The sequence below is a fragment of the Acyrthosiphon pisum genome, chromosome A3, assembly GCF_005508785.2.
Source record: "Acyrthosiphon pisum isolate AL4f chromosome A3, pea_aphid_22Mar2018_4r6ur, whole genome shotgun sequence".
Lineage (NCBI taxonomy): Eukaryota > Metazoa > Arthropoda > Insecta > Hemiptera > Aphididae > Acyrthosiphon > Acyrthosiphon pisum.
Window position 1 is genome coordinate 34,664,947 of NC_042496.1, and position 19,473 is coordinate 34,684,419.

The 19,473-nt window shown below is 25.7% G+C and overlaps 1 protein-coding gene across 1 annotated transcript; it reads left to right on the top strand.

Annotated features, from left to right (window-relative positions):
• The first annotated feature begins 4,166 nt into the window (after positions 1–4,166).
• On the top strand, positions 4,167–17,757 carry Y-y (yellow-y). The gene is given in 5 exon segments (NM_001172377.1): positions 4,167–4,236; positions 4,355–4,561; positions 14,546–14,731; positions 15,855–16,142; positions 16,720–17,757. Coding segments are annotated over 5 exon segments (1,272 nt in total). The 5' UTR covers positions 4,167–4,211; the 3' UTR covers positions 17,286–17,757.
• The last annotated feature ends 1,716 nt before the right edge of the window (positions 17,758–19,473 follow it).

Sequence of the window (19,473 nt, forward strand, 5' to 3'; positions counted from 1 at the left end):
CAATCGTAAATATCATATTATTATAGTTTATCCTGCAGTAAACCAACTACGATGTATTACGTACATAGTTATGCCAAAAAACAAATTCATTTTAAATTGTAGATACTTTTCGTGTAACATTTTTTAACATATTATTTTGTCTCCGATGATAAAGAACTCAATAAGCGTGAACTTGATGATAAAAAATATGTAACCTTTTTATAATATCATATATAGATAATTCATGCTTGATTGAATGATATATTAATTTATAACTAAAAATAAATATTTTAGATTATTGATAACTTAATCTCAATATAAACGCTTGGATTATATATTATGGATGGAGACACAGTGTATAAAATCAATACAAAAAATTGTTTCCAATATATCAGTGACGAGTTACCGAATCTGGTGTTCGATATGTGAATGCGCGACGCAACTTCTCACTTATTTATCCACAGCGTATAGATAATTTGTTATCAAATCCCCAAATTATGTTTTGAATATAATATGACAATATATTATATCGAAAAAATAGTATAATAGGTACCTATTATAATAATACAATTAATCATGAACTAAGATTTAGAATAATTTGATGATAGTAAGTGGTAACCTATCGATAATTATGCGAGTAGTTGCATCACGTATGTGCAAGTCGATCACCTGATTCGGGAACCCGTCGCTAATATCGGCAACAAAAAAATACGTTTTGGCTACATCCATAGTATATTATGATCTAAGCACAAACGTCATAAACCTGAATTTTATTATCAAGAACCCCACATTTAATTTCCATGTTTATTTTTCTATTACACAATAATATGTAATAATAATATCTAATATTAACGTTTGGCAATGAAATACAATTATGCTTAGGTACGAGGTAGTAATGATACCTACGTACTAATTTGACCTGCATTATTTTTTATGTTTCATGCCTGCAAAATACCTTTCTATTATTCAACCATGATATTATTTCACCACTTGCGCATTTTTCAGATATTAAGTTGTTATTGATAATAACAAATGATAAACCTATTTGTTTAATTGAATGACTAAACAACTTTAACGATATTATGTTGAATGAACAAATAGCATTTCAGTTAAAAAAATTATTAAATTATTAATAACTTGATGAAATATTAAATGGTTATACCCTAGGTATTGTATTAATTGATTTTTTGTTGATCATAATTTTTTTTTGTAAAATTAATAATTAAAATATTTATAATTTGCCACATTCAACATAGTAAACACGTTTTACTACACCAAAGCGTTAGAAGAATAACAAACAGTTTCCTTACTTTTTTTGATCAATGATTCAATTTTTATTATTTATGATTTTATTGCGCTAATGTACAGAATACTCAATAATTTATTTTATAATAAAGAACAGTGCAATTAAAAAACAAACTAAATATAATATACAAGCTAATCACATTAAGTATCTTGAGTTGTATATTATGTTTATTTTGTTTCGTACAGCATCTGCTCATCCTCGTTTAACATTCCATGTGGAGCAATGGATGTATTGGTTTTATAACGATGTGTTTCTTTTGTATCTGACGTTACCTCAAGGAGCAGTAGAAATGCCACATTATTTTGAGGTTGGAATTAGATCAAGTTGATACTTAGGGTGATCGTCAGTTAAAATTGTCCAGTGCTTTTCAGTATAGGGGAAAACAAAGAAATTATCTTAATGTAAGTTTGAGCCAACGAACATTGAAATGTCAACTTGATATTTATTTAAATATTGAATACAATTTTGTTGCTCTGTAAAAAAATCTTCAAAATATAATACATAGTTTCTTATATTCTAATATAATTGAATTAAAAAATAATATGTGAAATTTTTTTTTAGAAAACAAACGAGTCAAGATTTTGATTACATTGAATAACTATTATTACATTATAACTATATAGTAACTATTCGCCATAATATCATTATCTATACATATAAAATTTTCAAAATATTTACATTCACTTTAAGCAACGTATTCCACACCATTTAACGGTCTATTCGTATTGATTTGTAAGTATTAAATTACGCGGTTTTTGCAAAAACTTGTGTACTAGTACTACCTATTGAAATATCGAATTAAGATAAAAGTAATAGGTAATAATAATATTATAACATAAACTAATCGTATTTCTTAGATATAAATTCCGATGCACCCGTATCCTTCATTCAGCATTGTTTTTCGTATACAATGATTTATGATTGGTTTTAAATTGAACACATCCATTACAGCGAACAACTAAATGGCAAGTTATTTTCGAATAACTGTATGCAGTGCGGATCGAATTATATTCTACGGTTTATTTTTATTTACTATAATTTTAGCATACGATTGCATTTATTAACCATGCATATTATTTAGCATAGTATATAGATTATTCTGAGATGTAAGTACTTTGTTATGTGTATTTAAATACTTCCAGAAAAAAAGTATTATGAATACGTATCGTTTAATTTATTAAATCATACATTTTAACTAAAAAGTATTTAAATATAAATGTAAATATTTTTATAAATACCTATATAAAGTGATCATGATATACTTTCATTTTCATAAACAAAATGTGTACAATTTTTCAGTTGAATACGTTTTGATAGGTTTTATTATATGTAATACATAATACGAACAAATATTCTGAACAATACTAAATCCTATACTCTTAACAACACGTTTCTATATTATTTAACATTTTCTTCCGAATATTAACAATAATAAATACCTGAAATAATATTGAAAATCTGGGATAAGTTACTGAAAACATCAAGTAGAAGACTTAATCAAATGAAAATGTATTATTTATGATAATAAAAATAAATGCAGGTATATAGTAGGTATACAGTAGCCTGAAGGTAAATGACTGAATTTCTTCTTGATAATTTTGAATTTTCGAACATAAATTAAATAAAAGTTTCTATACTTATATAAAGTATTTAAAATACTTAAATATACTCAAATACTTAAGGAGACAGCTGTTTGATAAAAATATGTCCAGTAAACTCTTTTGACGTTGTCATTTTCAGTTTTTGTTGCTAATGGGATTTAGAAAAAAAATTTCAAATCTCCTTTGCAACTTTCATTCTGAAGATTTTAGTGATTACAATATAAGAATTTATTATTTATTCACTTCGTTTTACACAAATCTAAAACAATGTCTATTTGTAACGCACCTAAATTAGAAGTTCGTTCTTTGGATTAGTATATTACTAAATGTATAATCAAATATCTAATGTGTCATTATGACCCGTGGACGTGCATATGGATATATTTTAATATGATTTACAAATATATATTATATAGGTTAAAAAAATACGTACCTAAATATTTTAGTAGGTAGGTACATAAACCAATTTAAATAAACTTGGACCACATAACTCTTGTTTTTATTTTTATCGAACACAGGCGATCTTTGTTTTTTAACATTAAACACGTCTTATTCACTAGGTATCTAGGTACCAATACTTACTATAATTTATATGATAACATTTTGTTCATTTAATTTGCATGTTGAATTTATATAATATTCCTATACCTAATACTATCCTAACTATTCTCGAACACGATGAAAGTATTTATTTTCTAATTGTTGTAATGAACTAAACTATCATAATGTGTAAGTCATATTTTTAAATGTCTTGTTATGTTTGTATAATCATTTCGTTTAATAATGTTTGTAAGTGACTATATAATATTATTGTAATAATATGAATACCTATAATGTATACTATTTCATATATTTAAGACTTGATTTGTTTTCTGTAATTTTTATAATTTAAACTTTTATCCATGACTTAGTTTCTAATTTCTAAGTCGTTGATAAATCACAGCCAATTATCGGTCAAAAAAAAAAAAATTTGTTATTATCATTCTATTATATTAATTAGTATAGGTGCCTTATGTTGGTAGGTACCCTATGAAAACCATTATTTTTTAAATATTAAAATAAGTATGTAAAGTACATTAATTGATGATAATTCAAGTAACATATAGTATAATAATAATATTGAAAGTACAAAAATGTGCGATTTTAAATAATTATTTCTGCATTTCTGCAATATTTATTGACATTGACGGTGATCATTATTACGTATGACCACTGACCAGGTTCCCACTTTCTCTCAAAATTTAATAGGCTTATAAATTAACGGCCGACGACACGTAGTTGGTCATTCGATTATTCTCCTTCGATATCGTTCACGAGGAATAGCCATGTCGCTCCATAACGTGATAATCTGTGAGTAAATTACGAGTAACTTAATCGTACATTTAAATTCAATAAATTTATGTACCCATAATACACTCATGCGTATAACTCGTTAAATTTATATTTTTTTTTTTTTTTGTATTTTTAGTGGTTTCGTGTTTGTTAGCCTCAGCCACGGCTTTGCAAAAACTCACAGAGTTATACAAATGGTCTTCGTTAGATTACACATTTTCCAGTGAAGAACACAAAAATTACGCTTTAGAACGAGGAGAATTCGTGCCGGAAAACAATTTACCAGTGGGAATCGAAGTATGGAAAAATAAATTGTTCGTTACTGTTCCAAGATGGAGTAATGGTAATATGTTTAAATGTTTATTATAATTTAGAGCAGTTAAATTAAAAATACAATTCAAATAACTTAAGTACATTATTATTATTATACACGTATACTGTCGGTGGCATCGATTTATCGTATTACAATGATATCCTTTGAATTGTAGGAGTGTTCCAAAAATGTAATTAAGTTTAAAGTTTTATTTTTTCTTTATAACGTTTTAACTTACTTGATAGTTGATAATGAAGTTACACAATATGTAACTTTCAACTTTAATTTCATCTTCACGTATTATTATACAGCGTAAATTGTTATTGTATTTAAGTATGCATTTAAATGTCCTGTTTTACAGTCTTTATTTTAATAAATAGATACATTTTGTCAGATATTTCCAAAAAAACTCTAGTTACTCGAGTACTTTAAAGTACATCTACTTTATCAAGTTAATTGACATTTATTAGCTGTCAATTATACCGACAAATATTAGCTATGATTATAGTTAATAAATTCTTTAAATGTTTAAGCTACTTCTTTTAAAGAAATTATAATAAATTAAAAACATCGTTAATATCTTAAATACCTACAAATTATTCAACTAATATAATACACAGGAGTTGTTGATGATAAATAATCAATCATGTTGTCAGTACCTACCTTTCATGTACCTACCTACCGGTATTGTATAATTGAATATGAAACATAAACGGTGTCGTTCCTTATAAAACGATTAACATTTATCTACAAACATTAAATAATATAAATTAAAAATTTAATAAATCAAAGACCTCCGTTACTGGCTACTTCTATTATGTCTGTCATTCGATTTTTATAGTTTCATATACATCACTAACTGTAAATTTATTCTTACTTATTGTATGCTCGCATTAAAGTCGTGTATTTCAATAAGAAATAATTACATCTGCACTCTTAACTTTATTTAAAATGTTCTGCTTGTTCATTAAGAAAACTTAAAAGCTATTTCTAATTAAAATATGTATTTTAAATAAGATTTTTAAAAAAATGGAAAGAAATGGCACATTACAATATGGTTATTGTTTTGGGTTACAGAATCAACTATGACCAAGTGATATTTTCTGCTACGCGAATTACTAGTATTGTGTTACATTTTAAAAAAAATCTTTAAAATACCAATTTTATAAAGTTTAAGATATTTGATCATAATCCTAAAATTGTGTTTAATTACCTAATATTTTTATTTTATTTTTTAAAAAATATATGAATTAAAATATATTTTTTACATATTAAACAAAATTCTAAAATCTAAAATGTCTAAGAGTTGGTTTTAAAACACGTCTTCTTTATAGTTCAAAAAACGGTGAAAAATGTAATTCCAAGCAACCGTTTTGCGTAAAGGCAAAAAGAGTTGATCGGTGTGTGTATGCTTCGACTATTGTTATTTTATTACCGCCTGTGCGAATTTCCCAAGAGTAAAATGTAAATGTATACGCTAGAGGAAATGTCCTTTTACCCTACCTTATCCTTAAAACCGTACTACAGGTCTCCCTGGAGCCATTGGAATAAAAAGAGCGTTTAAAAATTTTGTTCTTGCACATCACTACCACACTTCTTGTGCAACTCTTCCCAATAAAATGTCGATGGTTTGAAACGGAATGCATAATGTGATAAAATAGGTACATAATATTATTATACAAATGTGTAAAGCATTATATTTATATTTCAAATCAGTAAAATATTTTTTTTTAAGAAAAAATGATGGCTCGTGTTTATCATTAAGTATAATCTAGATTTGGGCAATATTTAAAACTACAGAAATTGGAATTTTGTGTAGGTATTATTGCAATGATTTTGACAAAACTGACAATCGGTAACTGAATTACTCACATAATTTTTTAAAAAATATTATGGGTTATAATACAAGTATTAATTAGAAAAAACATTTAATTTACAATGATATTTATAATTTAATATTTATTAACAACCAAAAACAATTTAAATTTAAAACGCACAGCTATCTTATAATAAAAATAAAATATCTGAATTTATATTTGTCATCATTAATATATTTTTCTAACAATATTTTAGTTTTATAAAATCAATAGGAACAAGTAATAACAAAATAAATTAGTAGTCAATTTGTATGCCTATTTCTCATAATTTGCGTCATTACAATACTTGCCAATATTAATGTTAAAATGGAAATATGTTTGGAAATAATTTACTAAACTAAATTAATAAATTGCCTGAATTTCTTCATTTTTTACGTGTGATTTATATAATATTTATATTTTAAACTTTTAAACAATACATTATGCCATACAAAAATAGAATTTATTATAATTATTATTATTTTTTTTTTTTATGGTACTCTACCAATGTTGGCAAATGTATTCATTGGATAAATAAAAGATTAAGTTACACATAAAAACCATTAGGAATCAGTCAGGAATACGAGAAAAAAAATTAAAAAATATAATATATGAACCCCTATTATAGCTCTGTTACCGATTTTTCAGGACGTGTTAATGGTACAATCAATCGTGGGATATCCTATGGGTTTTAAATCGAGTTATCCATTATTTTACGAACTTTTTAGTTTTCACGTATTTTGAATTATTAAAAAAAAAAAAGTAATAGCACTACACAATTATTTCGTGTACCTATACATTTTAATTTTTGATATTAAGATAAATAATATAATGTTGATAACATTTTGTAATTATTGTCAAACAATGTTCAAAAAAAGATTTCAATTCTTAATTATTTGATTAAAAGCTGAAATAAAATTTTATATTTCTATAAATTATTAAAAACATTAACACACTTATAAGTAATTTGTTTACCATGATAATTTTTTTTTTATTATTATTATTTATTTATTTACAAAATACAAGCATATTTCATAAATAACATATTACATATAATATAGTGTACAATGTATAATGAACAAGCTCGTGTGGAGGCCGATAGTACATTTCGTGTTTATTTGAAGTCAACATTTTTTAACCTAATACGGTAAAAATTATTTTAAAATTCCCCTGGAAAAATACATAAATCTATTAAATTGCATAATTTTCTAATTCTAAATACCTAATTACCAATTTATATATTATTATATTTAGTGTTCAGTTCTACATTGTTGAAATATAATAAAATATCAATTGTGAGATTAATAATATAGACATAGAGAATGACATTGTATAAATGAGAAACTGTTTTAATGGATACTCGATTATCTTTTTTTTACCAAAGAACTTTACATCACATATTATTTACATTATACTATTGTATATTACTACTATAATAATACTCGTATAATGCCAAAAATTATACACATAGCCAAGACTCACTTAGTTGTATTATATGTTTTATGTTTTATACAATGAAATATTGAAATCAATGCAGTAAAAAAAAAAAAAAATATTTATAAGTCTATAATTAGTATGCTCGAGGCAAGTAAATATGTGTATCTATGGAAAAACAGGTACAATTCCACATACTACAAACAGACGACCAAAACCTAATTTTTACATCAGTAGGTAAACTATAATAATACAAACTATCTACGTGAAAAAAACATGAACTCAATGACCTCGTAGCCCTTAGATCAATTATTTTCTTAAACTGTAATTTTACAACCTTGGCTTTACTTTTGATATTATGATGAAAACGACGATGGATAATAATATTATTAAAAAAAATAAATCACGTACCTACCAAATGAAAGGGTCTAATCTTCGATGGCATAGAATTTATACCAATAAAAACCAAAATTCTGTAATTCCACTGTAGTAGGCACCTACATAATTTGTGGGTAATTTGAGTTCGGAGGTACAATGCCGTCATTGCCTCAGGCCGAGTAGTTTTAATTGACCTTCGACCACAAGTGGTTAATATGACGTGCCTATGTTGGAATTAGTTTTCGGGTAACTCGGTGTAAGATTACAAATTTCACATTTTATCATTGCATAAGCAATTTTGTACAAATTATGTACCACCTCAATCCTAATGAGGATGCCTTTAATGAAACGCATTTCCCCATAACAACTATCTAATAGGCAGAGTAATGGCTTATACAATTATAATTAAATAATTGGAAATAATCCAACATTATTATGTCGATGAGGTACATCGAATATAATAACACTTTACTTTTTTTTAAATATACCCAAGATTCGATTTTTGTAATTTGGTAATTTTATTGCGACATAAAAAAGAGTGATTATTTATCATTATAGTATAATATAGTGTAAGGTGTAACGAATCACAGCCTTTTACGAAATCGCTCAGAGATGACATATTAAGGATGGAATTTTGAATTTAGCTTAAATTAATTTTACTAAAAACGAATAAAATTTAGAAATATCAGATTTTTAATTATCGTATTTTAAGGATAATTGATAATAAATCAACATTTTCTGATTAGTCTTGTAATATTTTTATTAATTTAGTTTAAATTTAATGTGTTCTGTTGATAAAATTCTTATTCAACATTATTCATATATTCATTCATTAAAATTATTAATATCTTTCTCTTTTTATTAATGAGCACAAATTTTACTTCTAAGTTGAATGCATCAAGAGAAAAACATTTATCTGTAAAAAAACCTATTCGATTTACGATTATTGGTACATGCAAGTTGAATGCTCTGATAAATATTTTATAACTTTTAATGCAGTTGAATTTAGATGATTCGTAACCTAAAGAATAAAAAAGAGTTCAAACGATCTTTATTTTACTTTATAAAAGTGTTGTATTCAACCGTCACTAACCAATTGTTCTATAGATATCCATAAGATTTGTTATCCCTCCATGATGTAGTTATTGTCATTATTTTTACTTAGTATGGCCATGCAATTATTTGTGCATACTCTAATTACTTTTCTTTTTTTATATAATTAATAAAAATTCAAAAAGTGTTTGTGAAATTAAACATTTTTTTTTTTTTAATTTATTATTATCACGAATAGATATTCATCACGTATATTCAATGTATAATAAAATACTTAGGTATCTATCTACATATTATAAGAATCTAACTTGATTTTAGAGACGAAAGAAACCGGTTTATTTGTTTATTTATTATTGTTATTACTAGTATTATTATTAATTATTTATTTATTTGTTTGCACTTGCATTTTTCCGTTTGGAAGATATATTATTTATTGTTACATTTTTTTCTACCTTATCTCTATTCTATAATAAAAAGAATAAAATATACCACTCCGGTGGTTGAATTCAAAATGTAGGATATATCATTTTCAGAAATTAGCAATAGCAATAACTACAATAGGTATGTAATTATATTATAATATTATTTGTATAGCCAAAAAATAGTAATATGTTTTTAAATTAAATTATGAAAAAATAATATCTTTCGGGCAGCTAGTATAGTATAATATCATATATAATTATTGTGGATAATACCTATATGTATTTATGTGAGCTAATATTGTTTTTAAACTGATTTCTGTCAATTGATAAAAGTATAAAACGATAGGATATTAATGCGTAAAAAAATGTTTATAAAATTATTTTGCCAAGAAAATTCTATACTGATTATAACATTGTTATTGAATAAATAATAACCTTCTCCCAAGGGCATAATTATTTTTAATAAGTATTCAAGTCAGACTTTCGTTATGTAATATTATCATCAAAAATGCTGAAATTTCCAAAAATCTGACATTGTGTTATTTACGAGAAAGAGTTCATAGTTTTCAAAAGAATTCCAATTACAAAATATCAAAATTTGGTAACAGTGTCAAAACTATAGGAGAGGTGTGCGTGATGTTTTTGGCGTTTACGAAGAAACAATAATCTAAAAAGTAAAATAAGAAACGAGTGGAAACGTCGCCCAAGCTAAAAGCGCTGATAACTGTTTGATGCTCAGACGGAAAAAATAATACATTAATACACTGTGTTTATTAAAATAAATTACTTATGAAAAAAATCATTAATAATAATGGTAACACGTTTAAAATATTTTATTGGTATAACTTTTTTAAGTGAATAAATAATTCATTGACCAAAACATTTTCTAATATAGTTAATTAATAGAAACATGTTTAAAATATTTTATTGGTACAATTTTTTTAAAGTGAATAAATCATTTTTTGATCAAATCATTTTTGAATATAGTTAATTAACTGTTACAATCTAAAAGTGTTTGTTTGAATTTGACCGAGTCATTAATATTACTACCAATGAAATGTCTAAACGAAGGTATTACTGATATCGTTATATAGATTATCATATTACCTATGTCTTAAGTTTTTAATTGTAATTTAAAATCCTATTTCAATTCTTTCTAATTAGGTACTTCTGACTACGAAACACTCATATAATGCATTTGTAATTTTGTCATAAATAATTAAAAGGTGTAATTTATTTATTTATTTTTATTTGGTTGATTTTGTTTGAGGGCGTAATAGTTTGTAAGTTACATTTATTAACAGAATTACAATTGATACAAATTGATATTTAATTAATTTGTATGTTATATCCCAAACAAATTATTGGCAGAGACATTTTGTTTTATTGTTGTCAAGACTGTATAATTAACGTAACAAAGCGGCTGCCATTCTCGGCTTTCTCCCATTCAGAAACACCAAAACTTTTGGCAGAGGCGCTAAAAATTATGAGCTGTCATTGTTTGCCGTTCAAGTTTTTACTTCCGAGATAATTATTTTTGCATCCCATGCTTTTTACGCTAAACCAATACCCCTCCAGCAATTGAAAAACTTGCTTTTTGCAAACAATATTCTTATCCGCTTAAACTTAGGTATTTTTTTCGGTGACCTCTCATTTTTTCTCCTCATCGACTTTATAATATATGCATTCTTTTTTTTTCATTTTTATTACTTATAACTTTTAAGAGAGTAAAGTAAAATTTGACACATTTTTATTTACTCGTAGTGTGTATTACGCACCTACTTATTATTTACCTACGTAACCTTCATAACTAAACTACCAAAAATCATTTAACTAATTATATACCCATTACCATATTAAAATGTTTCGAAATCTCGTTAATAGTGTATTTCAGAGCGCACATTATTAGTTTTGTAATTTTTTTTTACCATTATTATTATTTTATTTAATTAGTAGGTAAGATTTCATAAAATAAATAACAAATAATCATCCATATTCTTCAATTTAATAATTAATACATTCATTATCATATGGATATTTTAAATGTTTGAAAAATTAGAAATTTAATCCTAAATCATAGACATTCCTAGTACATTTTTTCATCGGAGTAGAAATAATGAATCTGTTAGAATCATAAATTATTTTTAAATTAAAGTACAAGGTATTATGGGTTGAAATAGGTACATTTTAACTTCTTTATGCAATATATTTACCTATATAAATTATCAAATTATTTGATGAAAATTGATTAGAAAAAAATATTATATATATAGGCACCTAAAGGCTAAAATAGTAAAATAGAAGTAACATATTTTCAATACACGTAGATGATTCTGAAATGACAATATGGTATGCATGAGTTTTCCCCTTTTACAGTCAACATACGTGATTCCCAAAGTCGCAACATACCCAAAATCTACTAAAGCACATGATTTGAATACACAATTCCGATGAATATTTAAATGATTTATATTATTGTAAAATATAAATATATATATATAATATATATTTGTTTATGATAATTTTAACATTAGCCAATAAAAATAAATGTACCTGTGTGTTTATCAAAACAGATTAATTATAAAATATTAATAATAATATTTTCTTATAGGTATTGATTCAAAGAATATAATATTATATAAATAGGTACCAATCTAATAATTTAATGAATCTTGCATCAATAAATGTTTATCGATAGCTGTAGTTTTTTCATCAATGATTATTCTTAATTTATTAATTTATTCTTAATTTATTAATCCCGATTTTCTTAAAAAATAATTTTAGTGTAAAAATATTTTTATTATTATTACAAACATTTTTTTTTTGTTTTAAATTTTTGTTAGAGAATATACAATCTATACACAAGGGCATAACAAGAATATGTGCTACAATAAATTTAGAACATGAATAAATCATCCAATGATCACATTTCCTCGTTATTACAAAAATAATAATAATTATATTATTTTAAACTATTTAAATTCCTAATTTAACAAAAAACTAAAAATTTAAATGTATGGAATGTCCGCTTAATATTTGTGTTTATATTATTACTCAAACATGCATATACATTTATCAAAAAAACCAAAATGTGAACTATGTGTGAACCTATTATCTCAAAGCGCTCTCGAAATTCTTATTCAGTAAAACTATTTAAAAGCGGAAACAAATTAGACAGTAAACTCGATATTTAAGCAAATATATGATATGCTCATTTTTAATAAATATTCTCCGGAGTTTATCAAGCACATTTCATATAAATGTTTGGCCATTAAGTAATTGAAACATTTATTCATTATCTACAGATCAAACAAGATATTTCATATCCTATGAACAGATTTATTTTGTGTGCGAATAGATGGCGAGCTAACCGTGTATGAAAAGCACTTAGAGAAAAGCAAAATATTGAATAAATTACTAAAAGGTTGCACAGTATTGTTCTCTTCGGTATCGCCAACATATTACAGTACAACCCGTTTAGTTTAACATCTAATTGTTTCCTCGATAAACAATATTCTATTTTGTTCGTTGTCACTTCGTGGTGAATTGAAAACAAGGTTTGGTTCAATGAAACCTTTAAAACAGTTTAAAAACATTTTAACCTTTCCAAGGAATACAAACAATTCGATGCGTGGAAAAACACGTACATCCGTTTCCTGGTCACAGTAAAATATATTTGTTCACCGTATGAACGGGAGCCGGTTCAGAAAATACTATAGCTTGAATAGGTTTACAGTATTTACACGCGACCCGCACTAATTGGTCGATTTAGTGGGTCTATTTTCGATGGTTCCTAATTTGTTCAGAGACCGGACAACAGATCAAAATCTTCGTGACCAACGTGGTTGATGTTTATACCTACCACAAACCAAATAAACACTGATAATAATGTATTTGTATAATGTGTTTGATTTGATTAACTGCGAGGTTTTAAATTTAAATAAAATTACAACATACACATTTGATATTTCGAGCATTTTAGAAATATAAAAAAAAAAAAAAATACTAATTGGTCCAAATCAAATTAATGTTGGTAATTTGTCAAGGATACCTTAAGGTCTAAGGCGAATGAATTGTATTAACAAATATTTAATTAATCATATCGGTTGTTATAAGCTATAAACGCTCGCAAATATAAAATAACTTTTATTTCACATTATTCTTTTATAATTTTGTCTTTTATTGAAATTCCTCTTAATATAGGTTTGATATCATACATTAGCGTTTTCTGAAAAAAACAACTAAAAACATGAATTTCTATTTAAAAATTAAAAGCTTGTTGTGTTTAAAAATACAGTAAAAGAGAATTTCCATTTATAACATTGATAATTCATTTTAAAAATACGTATCACTAATTTTAATACAAATAAAAATCCAGATATGAGTATATAATATAATTACTAAAACATTAACATAAATATTATAATAATATAATATGTAGGTAGGTACATAATATATATTAATAATATTCTAACAATATAATTATTATGATTAAATAATTCCTTCAATATTAATTGGTTTTTTGCTCCACGGTTGAATAATATGTTTATAACGGAATCACCATTTTTAATAAACATTTATAACGCATTTTGCATATTTATTTTTGGTATGATACAAATTACAATCATACGATTATAACATAAAATTACCTAGGTTAAATGCAATAATGGTTTTAAAAGTAAGTATTTAGATCATAAGGTAATGTTTGAGGAAGAAGACGCAATTAATCATGAACATAATATACTTTCCGAGAAATAAAAATTACTATTTATTCATATAGTTAATTAATTTTTATTTATTTTAGTTTTATTATTTTAACTGAACAAGTAATTAATGTTATTTCTTATCGTGGTGATTTTTTTTTGTTTTAGGAGTTCCTTCTACGTTAAATTACATACCATTGGATGTGAGTTCGACTCAATCCCCAAAATTGACACCATACCCAAATTGGGCATACAACAGAGAGGGTAACTGTGATGGTTTAACAACTACATACAGAGTAAAAGCAGACAGCTGTAACAGACTTTGGGTTTTGGATTCTGGAACTGTTGGAATTGGTAAGTTTAATTTTAATAAATGTAACTCAACTAGAGGGAGAGTAATATTCATATTGATAAATCAACCAAAAGAATGTATTTTCTTAAATATATCGATATTGAAATATAATACATGTGTCATATTTAGAAAAATTAAGTATTTAAATGCCAATTAGTATAGACTATAAAGTATAAACTATACATTTAGTTATGAAAAATCCTATGTTATGCTATTCGAAAAAAAAAAAACTATCGTGACATTCTATTCAACAAACTCGTCTTTAATATTTTTTTTTAAAGAACTATATAACTTACAACAAGTGTTTACATTTTTAGTAGTTTTATTTCTTAAAGTGTCTACTTCAGAATTTGATTGCCCTTTTTGTTTAGTGTCAAACTATTTTTAACTTAAGTTTTAATCACTGTTTTTGCTCATATTTTCAAGCATTTGTTTTACATATTCATATTTTTTTTTTTGGCTTTTTTTTTGGACCTCATATAATTTGTATAATATTTCAATGTCAATTCACACTACTTTATTTAATCGATGTTAGTCAGCTGTTTTTCACATCGAGAAAGCAAGATATTATGGTTGCATCACCACTGCTGATCACATTCAGGCAGTTCTCCCTTATACACGTATCTCTTAGTTACATATGTGAAGAATTAATAGAAAGAAAACCGGGGGACTGTAAAGTAGTAGCCAAGTTACCATCCATGAACAATCATCCCTCATCTTGTTGGGAAACGAAATTGATGGCTGTTAATTAATCAGGAGGTTCGGTTTTACACCAAATAATTGGATTGTACAATTGCTTAACGGGTAGAAAATGTATTTTCTCACTACGAGGGAGTAAATTTTCGAATAAGTTTTTGCGATAGGGTCTGCATTCTGCCTGTATCTTTCATGAGCTACGTTTCATTGATAAAATCTATAACGGTTCAATATATGATAAACTTGGCATGAGATACTTAAATATGCTTTGTTTTTATCAAAATCTAATTAAATAATAGAATTATAAATTTATTAAAATGAACGTAAAGTAAATTGTTTACAATTGGTCAAGAAATTATATTTTTTACATAATGTATACCGCACGTGTATATTTTAAATAATATTTTGTAATGAATTATTTTTAAATAGGTAATACAACAAAGCAAGTATGTCCATACGCTATCCATGTGTTCGATTTGACCACAGACAAAGTTTTAAGGAAATACACTTTGAGACCAGAAGATACTAATGACCGAACATTTATTGCTAATATCGCCATTGATATTGGATCTAAAGGGTGCGAAGACACGTTTTTGTACGCGTCTGATGAGCTTGGCTATGGTTTAATATCTTACAGCTGGGAATCAAACAAATCGTGGAGACATACACATAGCTTTTTGATGCCCGACCCATTAGCTGGAGATTATAATATCGGAGGTAAATACTAAATATATTCTATCAAATGCCTTAAAATTGTAGTTTAAGTTAAACATGTATTGAATTAATTATTTTTTATATTCTTACATTCGAACAAATTTATATTGAAAGTTAATTTTTGATTTAAATTATTTATGTTTAACTTCACACACCGTACTTTATGATAAAATTTGTAAAATAAATACATAATAATATTAATAGCTTAGCCACTACTTAAAATCTAATATAAAATAACAGTTTATGATGCAATCAAAACATGTTAAAAGTCTTTTTGTCAAAATACTAAACATTTCAAAACAAAATGTGTAATCATTAATTTGTTAATTTCCAATTAGAATCTGTGACAAAAAAAAAATATATTCAATAAGTACATGTAACTATTTATAAAATGAAAATAATATTTTATTTGCGATTGATTTTCCATTTTCCATTTTTTTTTTTTTTTTTATTAATTCATATCAAAAGGTCTAAAACGTATTACTTTGGTATAAATATTAAAACATTAGATTTGGAAAATATTTTACTCATTTCCATAATTGAATACATTTGTTTTTATTTGCATATTTTAAATTTCTAGGTATCAACTTCCAATGGGGAGAGGAAGGAATATTTGGTATCACGTTGTCACCAATAACTGAAAGCGGTTTCCGATTATTGTTCTTCCACCCACTAGCCAGCAACCGTGAGTTTGCCGTTTCTACAGAAATTTTACGTAATCCCAAACTCACCTCAGAAGAAATATATCACGACTTCGTTGTATTGCCATCCAGAGGACCTGGTGGTCACGTTACAGCACATTACATGCATGACGATGGAATTCTTTTCTTCAATTTAATCGATCGAAACGCTGTAGGTTGTTGGAATTCTAGACTTCCTTATGAACCTAAAAATTTGGGAATTATAGACGTCGATGACGAGGCTTTGATCTTCCCCAGTGACGTCAAAGTAGATTCGTTAAACAACGTTTGGGTTATTTCTGATAGAATGCCCAATCATTTATTGTCTAAACTTAACTTCAACGATATCAACTTCCGTATTTTCTTCGCACCTCTTGATGCAGCTTTGGCTGGTACAGTTTGTGCAGGCAATATTCCTTATATTCCACAGGAACAATCAAATTATGTCACATCTAAGGTTTATTAAAAAAAAAAAATAATTGCAATATTTCAATATCTATTTTGTAGATCATAGCATTAATAGTTTAATTTTAAAAAGTTAGTAGACGATAACCTGCAAGAAATGATAAATAGGTATTTCTTTCAGTCAACTGTTAATATCAAATTTTAGAAAACCAAAAGCGTACTTTAGACATCTTATAATATTTGCTTTTATTTTTATCAAAACCTTATTAATAAATGCATCCAAAGCTAAGTTAAAACCTCAAAAATACTTAAGCCTAGTATTTCACAACATTTGAGTTATATTATTTTGTAAATATTATATTGCTATTATAGTATAATCACAAATTATATTTTTAATTTATTTAGCTGATAAGAACATTTTAAGTTGTACATGATATGAATTATAGCTAACAACTAACACAATCCTTTGTACAAACAATTTGTAATTTAATTATTTATTTTGAATAAAAAAATATACTGCTCTTATAAAATAATTGTTGTTTAATTTGTTTGGTAATAATAACAATAAACAAAGATTATTAATTATTAAGCACAAAAAATAATATCAACAAATCAACTTCATATTTAGAATCTACTTGAGCTTTGGTAATCTCGAAGAAAACCAGTAGGTATCCATATTATTATTTATTATCATTAATTTAAAATCGATAACAAACTGCAGAAATAAGTAAATAATTCTATTGGGAGATCGGTTGCTATAACTATAAATGTATTATACTATATTCAAGTTTTAAACATATTCTAAAACAAATATTTGATAAAATATATCTGTGTGATATTTCATATCGTAGGGTAGCTATATATGATTTGATTAAGATTGCATTGAAATACAAATATGATTTTCATAGGACATAGTTTAACAAAAGAATTTTTCATTTATTTTTTTTTAAAGGTATAACTCAAAGCGTTGACATTTGACCGGAATTCATTGTACCTTCTCGTCAAATAATACTCTCTATGTAGATCTCCATATTAGTCGTTTTGAAAATTCAAGAATTAGCGTCAAATTACCTTGGGGTCCATCATAACATAAAAAATGATCAAGTGGTTCGGCTCATGTTCTCTTCCACTTTCTAGTTAACCAGGAACTACTTCAAAATGTAACATAATAATATTTCAGTTGCTAAAATTAACTTTATTATGGGTTTCAAAATATTGTTCTACTATTTTGATACTAAACTAATTATCAATGAATAGTTTCAAGTGTGGTATAAAAATACTTCTATTTAAATTCAAAATGTATTATTATAAAATAAAATATAAGAAAAACGGTAAGAGAATATTTTCATATTTTATATGAATATTTAAAACAAAAAATAAAGTATGACATAAAAAATTACATTCCGTGGTAATTATACATGTTTTTAGTCTAAAATTAATTTTTTCCTATACGTTGTCAGTATATTTCTAGACATATTGTACAGCTTTCGAAAATTTAAGTATAAAAAAAATTAAATTAAATACATTTTACATAAATATATTACTGAATCAGTAGAAAACAAAACATAAATTAACATTTACTGGTTGCAATATTATATTATAGGGAAAAAATGAACAGTACACAGGGGCGGATTGGCCTATCGGGAAATCGGGAAACTTCCCGATGGGCCGGTTCTTGTGAGGGCCGGCAGGGCTGGTATAATTATTATAATATATTTACAAAAACAAATTATATTTTTATAATTTAAGCATAATATATATTAAGAAAATCAAATACCTACGAAGGTATTATGTTTAATATCTTAAACTATTGCAATTCATAGAAGGAATTTCGGTATTTACACTATTTTCCCTCCAATTCATGCTAATGTATTATTTAGAAATCTGTGGTATTGGTATTTTATTATTTATTTTTTATATTGTATGGTAGAATTCAGTTAGTTGCGTGATAATATTGATAACCTTATTTTATCATTATTTATGTGTATTTTGATTTTGAACTTTTTTACACAAACGAGTTACCGAGTTAGTTACAATACTTACAAACGTGTGTTTAGTGTAAAAAATTAATTGAACTGTGCAATTTAAATAATGTGTGAAGCTGGTAAAAACGAAAGAAGGGTGCTGAAAAGGTATACGAGAAAAAAATAAATAACTGTTGGGAAATATTTACGTGGAACATTGTTTTAGATTTTCAATCCTAAGCTATAAAAGTCGAACATTTTATAAATTTTGTCATAATTAAACTT